Source organism: Bufo gargarizans, chromosome 3, assembly GCF_014858855.1.
Source record: "Bufo gargarizans isolate SCDJY-AF-19 chromosome 3, ASM1485885v1, whole genome shotgun sequence".
Taxonomy (NCBI): Eukaryota; Metazoa; Chordata; class Amphibia; order Anura; family Bufonidae; genus Bufo; species Bufo gargarizans.
The window spans coordinates 372,079,512-372,097,334 of NC_058082.1; the positions used below are offsets into that span (position 1 = coordinate 372,079,512).

General features: G+C 42.6%; 1 protein-coding gene across 1 annotated transcript in view; it reads right to left on the reverse strand.

Moving 5' to 3' along the window:
* The window catches only part of ACACA (acetyl-CoA carboxylase alpha), a 932,629-nt gene that overhangs the window by 52,845 nt on the left and 861,961 nt on the right, over positions 1 to 17,823 (reverse strand). The window contains exons 50-51 of the mRNA XM_044288111.1: positions 11,727 to 11,904; positions 10,857 to 10,969 (exon numbers count right to left, since the gene is read on the reverse strand). Coding sequence (XP_044144046.1) covers positions 10,857 to 10,969; positions 11,727 to 11,904 — 291 coding nt within the window. The remainder of the gene's footprint in view (positions 1 to 10,856; positions 10,970 to 11,726; positions 11,905 to 17,823) is intronic.

The following is a 17,823-nucleotide window of genomic DNA, read 5'->3' on the forward strand; positions in this document are numbered from 1 at the left end:
CCGCTTTAACAGTAACTGTTAGGGTTGTGGTCCTGGTCAAGACAATCTCCTAAACTCCAAACTGAATGTCAGAATGGGAAAGAAAGGTGATTTAAGCAATTTTGAGCGTGGCATGGTTGTTGGTGCCAGACGGGCCGGTCTGAGTATTTCACAATCTGCTCAGTTACTGGGATTTTCACGCACAACCATTTCTAGGGTTTACAAAGAATGGTGTGAAAAGGGAAAAACATCCAGTATGCGGCACACTTTAGGCCCCTTAGTGCCAATTGGCCATCGTTTAAATGTCACGGGCTACCTGAGCATTGTTTCTGACCATGTCCATCCCTTCATGACCACCATGTACCCATCCTCTGATGGCTACTTCCAGCAGGATAATGCACCATGTCACAAAGCTCGAATCATTTCAAATTGGTTTCTTGAACATGACAATGAGTTCACTGTACTAAAATGGCCCCCACAGCCAATCTCAACCCAATAGAGCATCTTTGGGATGTGGTGGAACGGGAGCTTCGTGCCCTGGATGTGCATCCCTCAAATCTCCATCAACTGCAAGATGCTATCCTATCGATATGGGCCAACATTTCTAAAGAATGCTATCAGCACCTTGTTGAATCAATGCCACGTAGAATTAAGGTAGTTCTGAAGGCAAAAGGGGGTCCAACACCGTTTTAGTATGGTGTTCCTAATAATTCTTTGGGTGACTGTATATAAATTAATTTCTGTCTGTCTGCACGTCTGTCTTTCTGTCTGGACTTTATGCGTGACCAAACGACTGGACCGCAGCCACTGTTAAAGGGGCGGTCACTGTGAAAGTCACAGTTAAAGAAGCGGTCACTGTGAAAGTCACAGTTAAAGGGGCGGTCACTATGAAAGTCACTGTTAAAGGGGCGGTCACTGTGAAACTCACAGTTAAAGGGGCGGTCACTGTGAAAGTCACAGTTAAAGGGGCGGTCACTATGATAGTCACTGTTAAAGGGGCGGTCACTATGAAAGTCACTGTTAAAGGGGTGGTCACTGTGAAGGTCACTGTTAAAGGGACCAGGGACTGGTCACTGTGAAGTCACTGTGAAAGTCACTGTTAAAGAGGGTGTCACTGTTAAAGGGGCGGTCACTGTGAAAGTCTCTGATAAAGGACCGGGTCTCAGCTCTCTAGGATTTACCATTCCTGAGATATTCCCAAAAAATGACCTGCATTAGCCAATAGAAGCCACTATTAAACGGAAGGGCGCTGTGGAGTTCACTGTTAAAGGGTGGGAACTGTGGAGGTCACTGTTAAAGGGACAGGAACTGTGAAAGTTACTGTTAAAAGGGGCGGCCACTATGAAGAGCACTGTTAAAGGGGTGTTCAATGTTAAAGGGGCGGGCACTGTGGAGGTCACTGTTAAAGGGGCGGACACTGTGGAGGTCACTGTTAAAGGGGCAAGCACTGTTAAAGGGGCGGGCACTGTAGAGGTCACCATTAAAAGGGGGGCACTGTGGAGGTCACTGTTAAAGGGACGGCCAATATAAAGGTTACTGTTAAAGGTGTGGTCAATGTTAAATGAGCAGGCCAAGATTTGCCATATTTACACTCTATATTACATGAATTTTCTATATGAATTGTCCAATATAATATATCTATATACTATTAATAGCATTGTCCCTTCTTGTAGTGATTTTATCTGAGTAAGGATTTTGTGTTATTTACTAATAAAGATTAAATATATTTTAGTATAATATTGTCTTTCTTATTTCTATATTAACTATAGAATATATAGGAAGTTGATAAATAAAATACTGAACCAAACACCCAACAACCCAATTCCTTAGTTGTTTAGGTCTTAAAACAAAATTTAGTATAAAACAAAGACCACATAAGGGCTCTTTCACACTTGCGTTCTTTTCTTCCGGCATAGAGTTCCGTCGTCGGGGCTCTATGCCGGAAGAATCTTGATCAGGATTATCCTAATGCATTCTGAATGGAGAGAAACCCGTTCAGGATGCATCAGGATGTCTTCAGTTCCGGACCGGAACGTTTTTTGGCCGGAGAAAATACTGCAGCATGCTGCGCTTTTTGCTGCGGCCAAAAATCCTGAACACTTGCCGTAAGGCTGGATCCGGAATGAATGCCCATTGAAAGGCATTGATCCGGATCCGGCCTTAAGCTAAACGTCGTTTCGGCGCATTGCCGGATCCGACGTTTAGCTTTTTCTGAATGGTTACCATGGCTGCCGGGACGCTAAAGTCCTGGCAGCCATGGTAAAGTTTAGTGGGGAGCGGGGGAGCAGTATACTTACCGTCCGTGCGGCTCCCGGGGCGCTTCAGAGTGACGTCAGGGCGCCCCACGCGCATGGATGACGTGATCGCATGGCACGTCATCCATGCGCATGGGGCGCTCTGACGTCATTCTGGAGCACCCCGGGAGCCGCACGGACTGTAAGTATACCGCTCCCCACTACTACTATGGCAACCAGGACTTTAATAGCGTCCTGGATGCCATAGTAACACTGAACGCATTTTGAAGACGGATCCGTCTTCAAATGCCTTCAGTTCACTTGCGTTTTTCCGGATCCGGCGTGTAATTCCGGCAAGTGGAGTACACGCCGGATCCGGACAACACAAGTGTGAAAGAGGCCTTGGACAAAGAAAATTCAAGATTCAGATTTGAAATGACTTATTTATGCATTTAAAGGTGTTGTCAAGTTTCAAAAGGAAACCTAAGAACTCAAATCAATCTGTAATAAACAATATATGATTACTTACCTGACAGATCCCAGACTGCACCCTCGGTCCTGCCGGTAGGGTCTGTTTTACTGACTGCAGCAGTGACATCACATCAATAACATGTTACCACTGCAGCCAATAACCTCTTCAGTGCAGCCACTAAGGCCAGCGATTGGCCAGGAAAACAGAATCCTGCCCGGAGAATAAGACTGGTAGTGTGGGGTGTGCCAGTTAAGTAATTATCAATTCTTTATTTCAGGTCGCTCCCCTCTTGAAACCAGACAACCCCGTTAAGGGAAAAAAGGGTGCCCAACACCAACTGGTCCTGTGTGTAAAAATATGTGTACTGACTAATGTTAACATTGTGGCCAGTGACTGGCTGCCAAAGTGACCCAATGAAACATTATAACTTACTGAGGACAAGGAAACAACTAGCATGGGAGCAGCAGGGTATTTTCATTATTGCCACTGTAACAAACCTAACTTATTTGAAAATATTTCAAAAGACCAGAAAAGCCCATCTTAAAACAAACAGAAATTTTGGAGTTTATATACATGATCAGAAACATGAATAAACAAGCAAATCTGATAATATCCTAAACATCTAAGTTTGCTGAATATTATCCTGGAATTTATTATAAAATGCAAACTACCATTAGAAGCTGTTAATTCTGCTTTGATACAAACTGCCTTATGCTGTCTTACTGTAAATATCTGAAAAAATAAACCAGATGAATTCAAAGATATGTGAAAAAAATATTAAATCTCCCACTGACTTTCATAAAGATAATCTCCTAGGGTAATAGAGTCTGAGGGGTTAAAGAAGGCAGTGAACCCCTGGTTAATGACAGAAATTCAGCAGGCGGCCTATGATAAATGGAGCTCTCCCCATTTCTGCTGAATTCAGCATGAACCGTGACCCCACGGCTTGTTTGTGGCAAATGGAGTGCATGAAATATCAAGGGGCAGTGATCCAGAAGAAGACCAACTTTGACAAATTTTAAATTGGCCAGAAAGAAAAATCTGAAAAAATGTATTACCCTGTATTCTACAATCTTTCCTCCATTCAACTGTACTGAATAAGTAGCCGAACAATATGAGAAAACAAATGAGTTGGTAAGCAATTTTAGATACAGAAGATGTTTATATATGGCACAAGGCTCATTTAATTCTCTCTTCAGTCATTCATAAACATATGATATGCCTGCATGAAAACTGGTCTAAATATTCTAAAAACTCATTTAATAATGACGAAAACAGTCAAACAAGGAATCTCAAAAGCAATATGCAGGTGAGCAAGGGAATAGCGTGAGAAAACAAGTAATGAAGAAAAAGGTTTGGAAGAAAACAAGTAACACTAACAATATTACAGTAGAAACTAGCAGGTTGAAATGTCAATAAATGCATAAATTTGGATAAATTATAAACTAATAACATGATCTGTCTATTATTTCAAATTACATACCATTAGATCATCACTTCCTGGGGAAGTTTCAGCTATTACAGATTTGTTTATGGAAATACGCTAGAACCACAATCTGCATATTTTTCACGCTCCTGCCAGGTCTAAAAAAGGATGGAGTGGGCAGAGAAAGGGATACAGTTATGGCCATCCAGTTATTGGATACCACCGCCATACAATGACCGGGTAACACATCTGTACAGTGACCGGAGAACACCGCCTTACCGTGACCGGATAAAAGGGTATAAGAGGGCACAGTACAGAGAATGGGTAGGATTCTTGACGAGGGGCAAGCCAAGAGTTCCATGGCAAATAGTGCCAGCTCTGGCCACAGGTCAAGCCTGCACACCCAGTAGTCATGGGGTTCCTCGCTTCTCAGAGCATCCACATTGGCCGTTAACCCGATGTAGTCGGACACCTGTTAGTCTAGGGGTTCCCTGAGGCTGGATCCGGAGGGCGTCTCTCAGTGGGTTGGCTGCAAAAATGATCTCATATCTGAAGTGACCAACACATCTTCAAACAGCCCTCTTTTTGCAAGCGCGGTAGGATTGGCACCCGCATCTGTTTCGCTGTAGGTGGAAATACCTCTGCCAGTGCCCGCAACAGCAGAATGCAGCATCTCTGGCAGCAAGGCCTGAAAATACAGAATTCTGACAGCCCTCTGTGATTCTAGTAACATGTCCACCATTTTGAGTTTGTACAAGGGGGTCTAAGTACGTTGCCAACCAGTACAGGTCCTTGACCTTTATGCTTTTTATACAGGGGTGCCTCTTCAAACACTGGAGCATGAAGGCCGTCATTTGCACTTAATTGGAAGCGGTAGAGCGCCCTGGCTCCTGCTCATTGCCCAGGAGTATGTCGTCCTCCCCCCAGCCACAGACAACACCAGGGATCCCCGAAAAGTTTAAAGCCTGCTCTTCTTGCTGCTCCTCCTAGACACCATCCTCCTCTGACTCCTCTTCAGACTCCTGCTGACTTGTCTCAGGATGGAGCAGCCTCCCTGGGAATTCATTCATCATTGCGACTTCCTCATCTTCCAGCTCCTGCTCCTCAACGACTTGATCAATGACACGACGCAATGCACGCTCCAGAAAGAAGGCGTAATGTACGATGTCACTGATGGCTGCAACTTGACCAGTTTGGTGATCTCATCAAATGGCCGCAGAAGAATGCATGGGTCGCGCATAAGCAGCCAGGGGCGGGGTAAAGAAACCAAGCTCCACAGAACCTGTCCTGCCGCAGAGTTCGGACAGGTAGTCGTTAACGGCACGTTTCTGCTGGAGCAGCCTATTAAAGGGGTTGTCCAGGTTCAGAGCTGAACCTGGACATACCTCCATTTTCACCCAGGCAGCCCCCCTGACTCTCTAAATTGCACAGGGCAAAGGCATTTTTCTGAGTTCCGGTGACGTACCGGGGCTCTCTATGGGGCTGACAGGAAGCCCGGTGACGTCACCGGCACTGATGGGCGGGATTTGGCTCTGCCCTAGCCAGTAAAACGGCTAGGGCAGAGCTAAAGCCCGCCCCTCAGAGCCGGTGACGTCACCGAACACACCGCTAGGCGGAAGTTACCGCCCGGCAGTGTGTTATTGAAAACACAAGAGCCTGTGCCCTGCGCGATCTAGCGCAGGGCACGGGAGCGCATCGGAGCATGAGATGCTCCGATGCTAGGCTCAGGGGGGCTGCCGGGGTGAAAATAAGGGTATGTCCGGGTTCAGCTCTGAACCTGGACAACCCCTTTAAGCATATACAAGGTGGAGTTCCAGCGTGTCGACCAGTCACAAATCAGACGTTAGACGGGCAAGTGGTGTCGCCGTTGAACGTCAGCAAGGTGAGCCATGGCCATGTAAAATCTTCTAAAATGGCCAGAGATTTTCCTGGCCTGCCGTAGTGGAGGACAAATGGGAGGAGAAGCAGAAGAGGCAGGACGTGGAGTATCGGGAGTGTGGCTTTGAGGGTTCTGACGGCGTTGCTCCCACTGGACTCTGAAATATGAGGCCAGGTGCCTTCTTAAGGCGGTCGTCCCTAGGTGAGTGTTGGGCTTACCGAGACTTATGCATTGACAGCACCAGCTGCAGATGGCAACACTATTATCAGCAGCTGACACATAAAAAAAAGCCCACACTGCGGAGCCATGTGCCGGCGTCCTGGGAGCGCAAGATGTAACCGTGCATGGTGGATGGCTCGCTCCAGATACATTTGCAGTCTGCTTTTTGCCTCCTGTGCACTGCAAGTTCTGCCTGATTTTCCTCCCTATCTGCTGCTCCATCTCTCCCTCTGAACTCCCCTCCTCTTTTGTGGGCATCCATGTGACGTCCATCGAAACGTCATCGTCACCTTCATCACCACTGACATTAGAGATCTCGGAGTAGGCAGCAACAGCGGGGACCACCCTCCTTGGGCTAATCTGGGTACTGTCGTCGGACTGCTGGGTGGTGGCCATTGATACTCCTCTTCCTCATCCAATGCCAAGAATCGCTGTGCATCGGTAAGGTCTGGGAAAATAATTCCTCTGACTCAAGTGGAGGGGCTATGGCGGTGTCTTTGGGGGTGCAGATACAGAAGATGAGGAGGGTGCAGAAGCGGAAGGCTGTGTGAGCCACTCAACAAACTCTGGTGCGCCCTTTGAAGTTATCGCACGCACCTTCTCCAACTTCCCACTTATCCTCCGGCCTTGTGCACCTGCCAGACCCCTACCATCCCTGCGGAATGGTCTGCCTCTTCTTCTGCCTGTCATTTTCTAAATGACCCTCTGCCTAAGTCTGTATAGAAGAGCAGTATTTGTGGAAGAAGGTATATCGCAGCCCTCAATCAGTATTTGTCGGAAACAGGTATATGGCACACCTAAATCAGTATTTTGTGGAAGCAGGTGTATCGTAGCCCTCAATCAGTATTTGGTGGAAGAAGGTATATAGCAATAGCACCCCTCAATCAGTATGTTGTGTAAGAAGGTATATGGCACCCCTCAATCAGTATTTGTCGGAAACAGGTATATGGCATCCCTCAATCAGTATTTTGTGGAAGCAGGTGTATAGCAGCCCTCAATCAGTATTTGGTGGAAGAAGGCATATGGCACCCTTCAATCAGAATTTTGTGGAAGAAGGTATATCGCAGCCCTCAAGCTGTTTTTTGGGGGCAACAGGTATATCACACCCGTTGCAATTAGTTACTCCAATAGCATTTGTACCTCTATCTAGCTGCACAATACAAATACACTATAATATAATTTCTATGTTAGAAAGTATATTAAAAGTATCACACCCCTCTATATCACACCTATCAATAGCAAATCTATACCAGTCCTTAAAAGGACTTTTGTGGACCTATTAGCTAGCGTTTGGTGTCCCTAACTGTCCCTACTCCAAAATGCTACCTATCCCTACACTGGCAAAACACAATGTAAAATGGCTGCCAGATCGGGTTCTGTTATAGGGTTGGGGGTGTGTCCATGTACTGAAATGTCTCAATTGGCTGTCCTGTCCCACCTGATGGATGTGTCATGGGTCAAAGTTCGGCGCTATGCAAAAAAATATGGTGCGTGCGAATATAGTCATATGTTCGCATGTTCAGTAAATAGCGAACTTGCAATGTTCGCCGCCAAACGACCGCTAGGCGAACTGCAAGGTCATCTCTACTTGATACATTCACTTGTGAGACAAATAAAATGTTTCACCAAAAATTGTATCTGTCAGTTTAAACCACATAGCAACACACATTCTTTTTTCTAATCTGGTTTTATTTTCTGATAAGGCTGGGTTCACATAACAGTTTTGTTTTTCTGTTCTTCTAAATGCAGGACTTTTCTCAGTCTAAAATAACAGACCTAAAAAAACTCACTGCCTAGAAGAACGGTTAAAAAGAACATAAAAAAACTTTATTGAGAAAATAAATAAATAAATAAAAAAAGGCTAATCCCTCTATTAGTGTATAGAGATAGGCAGATGGGGTAAGTGCTGGGTGAGAGTGTGTATGTCTTCACCTCTCCATACATCAGACAGTGGATGAGAATTGGCTAATGGATATGCACAATCGCGAAATAACCCTCCGCAAGTCTCCCCAATGTGTATTATAGCCTGAATGGTACATACACTAGACTGGTTGATTATGTAGCCTCAGTCGTGCCACCACTGAGCACCTAACACAACCAGGTATTGTGGCTAACTTGGATAAATCTCAGGTGCCTAGGTAAACAAGGGGTACCTGTCATTAGCCCAGGTAAAGCACAGTGGTGTCCTTGGAATCGATAACCAGAGTGATCCCAGGAAAACCCCTTCCACTGCTTAATTCAAATCTAACTGATTATTCCCAGCCCTGCTCAACACGTTTCTAGTAACCCTGTTTCGGGCACTTCATCAGGAGCTGTAGGCAAGGGTGCTGAGAATACTGGCCAAATGCATAAGTTAGGTAACTAGCGGAGGACGCTGCACGTGGAGCACACAGCAGCATCGGCACTGGTATGGCCGCAGCGCTCCCTTAAAATAATGGATCTTAGATGGAAATGGCTACAACGAATGCAAATTGTAACTGAGCATTACAGGTGCTAAAAACACAGGATCAATTATTTTCTTATTTTTCTCTTCTTCTGACTAATCAGAAGAACAGAAAAATAAACTTATATGTGAACCCGGCCTTACAGTTTTTTTTATTCTATTTTCTGAACATTATTATGGGGGCTGCCATCTTGCCTGAGCTGTTCTTAACAGCATTTACACAGCATTATGAAAATTGTTTTACAGCAGCAACATGGGCCATAGACACAGTGGTCAGGAGGGGACCTCATTGACTTCTATGGGAGAGTTTTTAAGGCATGCTCTGTGACCTGTACAGAGGTCATTGTACAAGGAAAAAATAGATACGCTATTACGATATCCTGTCTTACCTATGCACAGAGGTGATATCATTACAGACAGGTAACTGCAGTAAAGTGATCTTTACAGAACAAGAAGTGGCGCCTATTATTAGGCTTAGTGGTGAAAACTGCTGGATTTTATGTGTTTTATTTAAATAAAGATATTGACATGGAAAAGTAAAAATAACATCAAATTTATTTTAAAAAGATGTTAAAGGGAACCTGTCACCGGGATTTTGCGCATAGAGCTGGGGACATGGGTTGCTAGATGGCCGCTAGCACATCCGCAATACCCAGTCCCCATAGCTCTGTGTGCTTTTATTGTGAATAAAAACTGATTTGATACATATGCAAATTAACCTGATATGAGTCCTGTACATGAAAAGAGTCAGGGACAGGACTCATCTCAGGTTAATTTGCATATGTATCAAATCAGTTTTTATACACAATAAAAGCACACAGAGCTATGGGGACTGGTTATTGTGGATGTGCTAGCGGACATCTAGCAGTCCATGTCCTCAGCTCTATGGCCAAAATCCAGGTGACAGGTTCCCTTTAAACATGAAAACATGATTTAAACAATAGGTAACTTTCTGATGACATTTAGCTTTTACATTTAGGCTACTTTCACATTAGCATTTTTTGCGGATCTGCAAAAACGCTTCTGTTACAATAATACAACCGTCATGAACACCACTAACAGTCAATGGGGGAGGGATCCGTTTTCTATTGTCTGACACGTCTTGCTCCGCACCTCCGCAGCGTTTTTCTGTCCGTGATGGGGACGCAATTTTGGTGCATTCCACTAAGTTCAGTTCAGTTTTGTCCCCATGGACAATGAATGGGGACAAAACTGAAGCGTTTTCTTTTGCTATTGAGATCCTATGACAGATCTCAATAGCAGAATTGAAAACACAGATGTGAAAGTAGCCTCAGCAATGCAGTGGCTTTTTTCCAGACTTTCCAATATCTCCAATCACTCATTCTTGCATGCACCTTCCACTTGAGGCTGTATATTAAGCATAAATCACGCCGCAAACACAGTCACAACACACCTCAGATATACACTGCCACCACCTATCATTAGAGGAGATGCCGATCTGTTAACACACCTCTTTTAAGCATCACTCTTCTAAAAAGCTATGGGTTATTAGAGATACAAGGACTGATCATTAAAGTTTTGTTCTGCTAAGCTGTTTGCATAGCTCCCATTCACTACAATTGGATTTATGAAACACTGGGCTGCTTGGCTGCTTCCATAAACCCAGCCACCAGTGGCTGGTTCTTATTCCCTTTTTCGTGAGGAAAATGGCAAGATGGGAGAAATACTTTTAATACAAAAGGGTACAAGGCTTACAAAATATAAAAATGACATACTAAACAGGTAAAACTATTATAAAAACAGAAGAGCTAACACTTGCAAGCCTTCTGTGCCTGGAGGGTAGGCAGAGCAAATTAATTTATACCCGCGAGTTGACTGCTATCAGAAAATATGAACACTGATTTATGGTTTCAAGCCTGTTTAATACTTTTATCCTTTGGTTCAGGTTTCAGAAACTCCAAGTAATTTATTAGTCAAACTCCTGGAGGAAAGAAAATATTAAATAGCTGAATGCCCTGTAACTCCGTGACTACAGTAGATGGGGGAAGTTCACTTTAAATGATCAAAGGTCCATTAGAAGTAAGGGGAAACCATGCCTGCGTGTCACATCTGACACTCTGCTAATGACAAACCCCCCCAAAGCTCTAGTTCCTGAAAAATAAATAAAAATGCCCTGGACAGTTTGAAGGGGTTTTTTCCTCCAGAAATTACCTGTGTCAGTAAAAAGATATATGAGCACCAACCTAATCTTTCTGCAAGATGTATGTAAACTGGATCTACTCTTCTCATTGTCTTCACCAAATCCTTTCTCCTGAACTTTATTTCAACGGTACCCTCTGGTTCCAAAACACCCCCCCTGCAGAGAAAACAAAGTTTGATTAAAGAAGTTCTCTACTTTTGCTATATTGATGTCCAATCCTCATGCTAATATCAGATGGGTGGGGGCCCAACTACCAGTACTAGAGCTGTGTTCTCCTCACTGTTTACCTGCCTGCTGTCGACACAGTGGCGAGAAGGTGCAATTACAGCTTCTCTATCCAATTCACTTCAAGGAGGAGGAACTGTTGTAGTTACACTCGATATATTACACCTGCTTACTGCTGCAGTGTCAACAGTGGTGAACAGTGAAGAGAACTTACAGTTTGCAGGAGCACCACCGCCTCTTTAAACCGCTGATCAGCAGGGGTGCCATGAGTCAGATCCCCGCAAATATGATAGATATTGATGACCTATCCTGAGAAAACTTATTAAAGATAAACAAAGGTCACATTTGCAGCAACATGTTCTCTGAAATAAATACATTCCAATATTGTTATGACTCAACAACAGGGTGCAACTGTTCATAGTAGTATGGCAAATAATTCAGAAAATTCCCTAAAAGCATAGCTAGATAAATTGATATCCTCATTTATGAAGAATAAAGTTCCCTGTTGCCAGAAGGGAATGTTGCTCATGAAGGACTTAAATAACAATAGTATGATATGCTCATCATTTTATACTGTTTTATAACTATGGCATGTGCTATACTATCTTCTTGGACAGCAGCTGGAGGTCACAAGCATGTAAATGAAAATGTCTAAGACAGAACACAATATCAAAATAAAAGGTCTTACCTGCTCTCTTTATCAGCATACATTTCCATGTGCCTTGGATTAATTGTAGGATCAATCACTACCCATGACCCTCCTCTCAGTTCAGCTTGTGGTGGTATATACACCAGCACAGGCTGTTGGTATTCACGTAAGCCATCCACAATGTATGCTCCAAACTTCAGTACTTGATCATACATATCTGTAGATAAATAACACTGCTGTTTTTATTCCAGGCTTATAGGAAAAATAATTATCCTTAGCTAATTGTAGCTTGTAATCAATATAACAAATAATTTAACGGCCAGTGTCTTGATAGGTTGGTGTTAATACTAAAGCAGACCATCTCACTATAGGCTCTACTACAAACTGGGGTGAGAAAGTTAAAGTCATAAATTAGGCAAAGGTTAGGCTACCTTCACATATATCAGTTGTGCCTTGCTAGATGCTTTATGCTGGAGCTGGACACAACTGATATATGTGCACAGCACTTCAGTACACAGATCTGGTGTCTGTACACGGATTGCGGCGGACAGAAAAACTGAGCAAGCAGCATTTTCTGTCAGGGCACTATTTAACATCGGGCAACACAATTGATGTGCCAAATCTATGTGCATCAGTTCTGGCTCAGTCCCCTTCACAACGTTTTCTACTTTAAGTGGGTGGGGGCACTGAGCCAGATAGAGGGACATATATGTAGGAAGCCTTACTCAGTGATGGCTGTTGAAAAAAAAATCTAACTAAATAAGAATGGAAAGACAGAATCAAAATATGAGCCATGTATTTGTTACAAGGTATCCATGCAATATCCATTTTAGAGTAGAACAAACTCAAGAAAACATAATTTAAATAAAGCATTTAAGTTCACCTAAAATCTGGACTAGTGTCTAAAGTCCATGCATACCGATTTTAAAACTATGGGGCCTGAAGTATGAGTCCTTGCACTAAATCACTTCCCAGTCACACCATCATGGGGTGAGGGACTTTATGATGGAGTAAAATGCCACCTATGTATTCAGAGGCGTAGTAAAATGTAACACATTTGTTTTGCCTGTCCATGCATTAGAAAATGAAATATATTCCATCTATGAACTTGCAAAAATTTAGACTTTAATTATAATAAATCTGTAGGGACCGTTTCTCAGACTACCTGATAACACTATTCATTCTCTCATGTGAGCAGTGCTGGCCACTTCAAGGACAGCAGGAAGTGTCTTGGGCTACCTAATGCACAGTATGCATAAGGCAGTCTGTGAAGAGGTGCAGCCATTCTAGATAGAAGAAGAGAAGCCAGTAAATGTGGCTATGTAGCTAAAAGAATGAAAAGGAGCACACTGGGTAAGTATTCTATTTGTTCGGCAGTTTGTTTGTTTTTTCCTTCAACCAGGGTGTCACTTTACAGGGAACCTATCACAATAAAAATGCTGCGCAATCTGCAGGCAGCTTGATATAGAACAGGAGAAGCTGAGCAGACTCATGTATAGATTTATAGGAAAAGTTGTAATATATTCATTTAAATCTCTACTTTTTCTATGCTTAGGAGTCATGTGGGAGGTTCTACTCATTGACTGACATCCTTTCCTGTGTACTTAGGCATGTAGAGTTAGCTGTCATTAACTGATGAGACCATCCAAATGACGCCCAGAATGAGCAGGTATCTATTAATAAATTACATGTTTTACTGAATCTTTCCTTATTAAAGTGCACTTAAGTTTAACAAAAAGTGTGCATAATGGAAGTGCTTAATTGTTCAATCACAACTTTGAAGGACTAGGTCTTTTTTGGACTTCTCTAATATCTTCTTCGGCCATGTTATTCCTCACTTCACCTGCACATCTAGATCCATTTCTCTCACAAGTAGTGGGCATTTCCCTTCTATCGAATTCTGCCAGTGCTATAATGGCAGTGACTTCCCTTACTTCCCACTTAGTTTTTTTTTATCTAGGTCTAGGGAGTGCACACCTCAGATGAGGGGAGAGAGAAAACACTTGCAGACTGGCAGGATGCTTCTCTGCTCCTGAAAAGCCATGAAGAAAAAATGCTTCTATCAGCACTAACAAGCTCAGCCAACTCCAACATTTCCTGTGTGCTGTCTCCTATCTTTCGTTGCCTAACAACAAGATGTGGACAAAAAAAATTGGTGAAAGTGAGACCCCTAGTGGCCATGACTTTTCAGCTTTTTTTTGTTGGATGCAGGCAGATTTTTTTAAATCAAGTGATCTAAAATTTGCCAATACAACCATTCTCTATTATATTAAATAATATAAATGTACAGTGACTTTATATACACTCACCCAAATAATTTTTTAGGAACACCATACTAATACGGTGTTGGACCCCCTTTTGCCTTCAGAACTGCCTTAATTCTATGTGGCATTGATTCAAAAAAGTGCTGATAGCATTCTTTAGAAATGTTGGCCCATATTGATAGGATAGCATCTTGCAGTTGATGGAGATTTGAGGGATGCACATCCAGGGCACGAAGCTCCCGTTCGACCACATCCCAAAGATGCTCTATTGGGTTGAGATCTGGTGACTGTGGGGGCCATTTTAGTACAGTGAACTCATTATCATGTTCAAGAAACCAATTTGAAATGATTCGAGCTTTGTGACATGGTGCATTATCCTGCTGGAAGTAGCCATCAGAGGATGGGTACATGGTGATCATAAAGGGATGGACATCCCGTGGCATTTAAATGATGGCCAATTGGCACTAAGGGGTCTAAAGTGTGCCCAGAAAACATCCCCCACACCATTACACCACCACCATCAGCCTGCACAGTGGTAACAAGGCATGATGGATACATGTTCTCATTCTGTTTACGTCAAATTCGGACTCTACCATTTGAATGTCTCAACAGAAATCGAGAATCATCAGACCAGGCAACATTTTTCCAGTCTTCAACAGTCCAATTTTGGTGAGCTTGTGCAAATTGTAGCCTCTTTTTTCCTATTTGTAGTGAAGATGAGTGGTACCCGGTGGGGTCTTCTGCTGTTGTAGCCCACCTTTCTTTCCCATTCTGACATTCAGTTTGGAGTTCAGGAGATTGTCTTGACCAGGACCACAACCCTACATGCATTGAAGCAACTGCCATGTGATTGGTTGACTAGATAATCGCATTAATGAGAAATAGAACAGGTGTTCCTAATAATTCTTTAGGTGAGTGTATATCTCTGCTCAGCTCCTTCTGCTTTATAACATACTGCAGACTGCATGAGGAGCTCAGGAATTTGCAGATTTGCAGCTGCAAAGAAGCGGACCAGGTACAGTCAGGACCATAAATATTGGGACATCGACACAATTCTAAAATTTTTGGCTCTATACACCACCACAATGGATTTGAAATGAAACGAACAAGATGTTATTTAACTGCAGAATGTCAGCTTTAATTTTAGGGTATTTACATCTAAACCAGGTGAACGGTGTAGGATCTTCAACAGTTTGCATATGTGTCACATCATATTTATGAAAAAATACAAAATTTACGAAAAATTTGGAAAAATTAGCAATGTTCAAAATTTATATTTCTCTGCTTTTAAAACAAAGTGATACCTCATGAAATATTTATTACTTAAAGTATACATATGGGGAATGTTATGTTAGCATCATTTGGGAAATGTAATTTTATTTTTTTAGGACGTTAGAAGGCTTAGAATTTTAGAAGCAATTCTTAAAAATTTTAAGAAAATTGCCAAAACCCACTTTTTAAGGACCAGTTCAGGTCTGAGGTCACTTTGTGGGACCTACATAGTGGATACCCCATAAATGACCCCATTGTATAAACTACACCCCTCAAGTTACTTAAAACCGATTTCACAAACTTTGTTAACCCTTTAGGCTTTCCACATGAATTAAAGGAAAATGGAGATGAAATTTTAAAATTTCACTTTTTGGGCAGATTTTCCATTTTAATCCATTTTTTTCTTTAACTCATCGAGGGTTAACAGCCAAACAAAACTCAATATTTATTACCCTGATTCCGCAGTTTACAGAAACACCCCACATGTGGTTGTAAACGGCACGGAGCAGAAGAAAACCGCATGTTTTTTGGAAGGCAGATTTTGCTGAATTGGTTTTTAGATGCCATGTCCCATTTGAAGCCCCCTGATGCACCCTCACAGTAGAAACTCCCCAAAAGTGACCCCATTTTGGAAACTCGGGGATAAGGTGCCAGTTTTATTGGTACTATTTTGGGGTACATATGATTTTTTGATCATTCATTATAAAACTATGGGGCAAGGTGATCAAAAAATTGGTTGCTTTAGCACAGTTTTTATTTATTTATTTTTATAGCACTCACCTGAGGGGTTAGGTCATGTGACATTTTTATAGAGCAGATCGCTACCGACGTGGCGATACCCAATATTTATACTTTTTCTTATTTAACTTTTACACAATAGCATTTTTGAAACAACAAAAATTATGTTTTAATGTGTCCATGTTCTTAGAGCTATATTTATTTATTTTTTCAGCGATTTTCTTATGTAGGGGCTCAGTTTTGGTGGAATTAGGTGACTGTTTTATTCGTACCATTTTGTGAGACATACGCCTTTTTGATCACTTGGTGTTGCATTTTTTGTGATGTAAGGTGACCAAAATGACTTTTTATTGCACAGGTTTTATTTTTTATGGTGTTTATCAGACTGGGTAGATCATGTGATATATTTATAGAGCTGACCGTCACGGACGCGGCAATACCAAATATGTCTATTTTATTTTTTCAATTTTTACTTGGGGATTTTTTTTTCTTTCATTTTAACACTTTTTGTCCCCCATAAGGTCATACAAGACCTCTGGGGGACATTTAACTTCACTTTTTTTTTCCACTATTGATTTCTCCTGTAACAGGGGGTTGACATAGTAGCCCCAGTTACAGGGGAAATACACCCCCCAGAGAGGCTGTACAGCACTATACAGTGCTGTACAGCCTCAGTGCAGGGCTGATCGAGGTCTGTGAAAGACCCGACAGCTCCTGCACTCACCCGGCTCATAGCCTAGCGCTTCCTGCACTGTGTACACAGCTGTTGGTAAGTGTTGTGCATACAGCGATCTAGAAGGCAGGGACACCTGGGAATCTGTCCCTGCCTTTTCTAAAGGTTGCCCTGCTGTCACTGACAGCGGGCAACCCGATCTGCAGCTGCACGATTAGCGTGCAGCTGCGATCTCTGAATGGACGTTCCAGAACATCCATTCAGAGATTAACTGACTGCCCAAGGACGTTTATAGTCAATGGGCGGTCGGGAAGTGGTTAAGAAACCATTGTATTACTTCCATAATAGTTCTTTTTTAATGAAGTGACAGTCCACTATCTCTTCTGTAATCCAAGTTAACCTTCAGTACTGTTATCTCCATATAGTTTTTCCTATAATAGCCCAAAGATTACTCATGTCACAGACAACTTGTTGGAGACAGAGAAAAGATGCTAGTGACAAGCAAATGTTTCTCATCACATACAGAAGACATTGGTGGAGTTGTTCTAATATTCTAATAGTATAAACTTAAAGGGGTTGTCCCATGAATTTTCTTTTACAGGTTTCAAACTAGCACCTGCAGCTGTAATTGAATGTAATTAAAAATGTTGTATAGTCACTGAGTTATTCAATAATTTTTCTAATTTCTTTGTCTGGCTCACTCATCGTTCAACTGCCTCCTGATGTGTGATAGGAAGAGCTGCAGCAGAAAAGACACACCTCCTGAGTTGCAGCAGAGACACGCCTCCTGAGCTGCAGCAGAAAAGACACATCTCCTGAGTTGCAGCAGAGACACGCCTCCTGAGCTGCAGCAGAAAAGACACACCTCCTGAGCTGCAGCAGAGACACGCCTCCTGAGCTGCAGCAGAGAAGACACTCTCCTTCTGGTGCCAGCTTGATGTAAATCTAGCAGAGCAATGAATGGGCATATCTCTTGTTAAATATCAAGTACAGGGATGGTTCTAGCTTTGTTAGAAAGAGTCTGTTGTGTACTATATAATGTCAGATTTCTATTTTTTACATTAATGATGGGATAACCCATTTAAGGTATATGGATCCAGCACCTCTGCTCTACATTACCTATTTTCTTATTCTGTCAGTCTGCAATGGAGGTGAGGATTTTAATGGGAACAATGCTGCTGCCAATGGG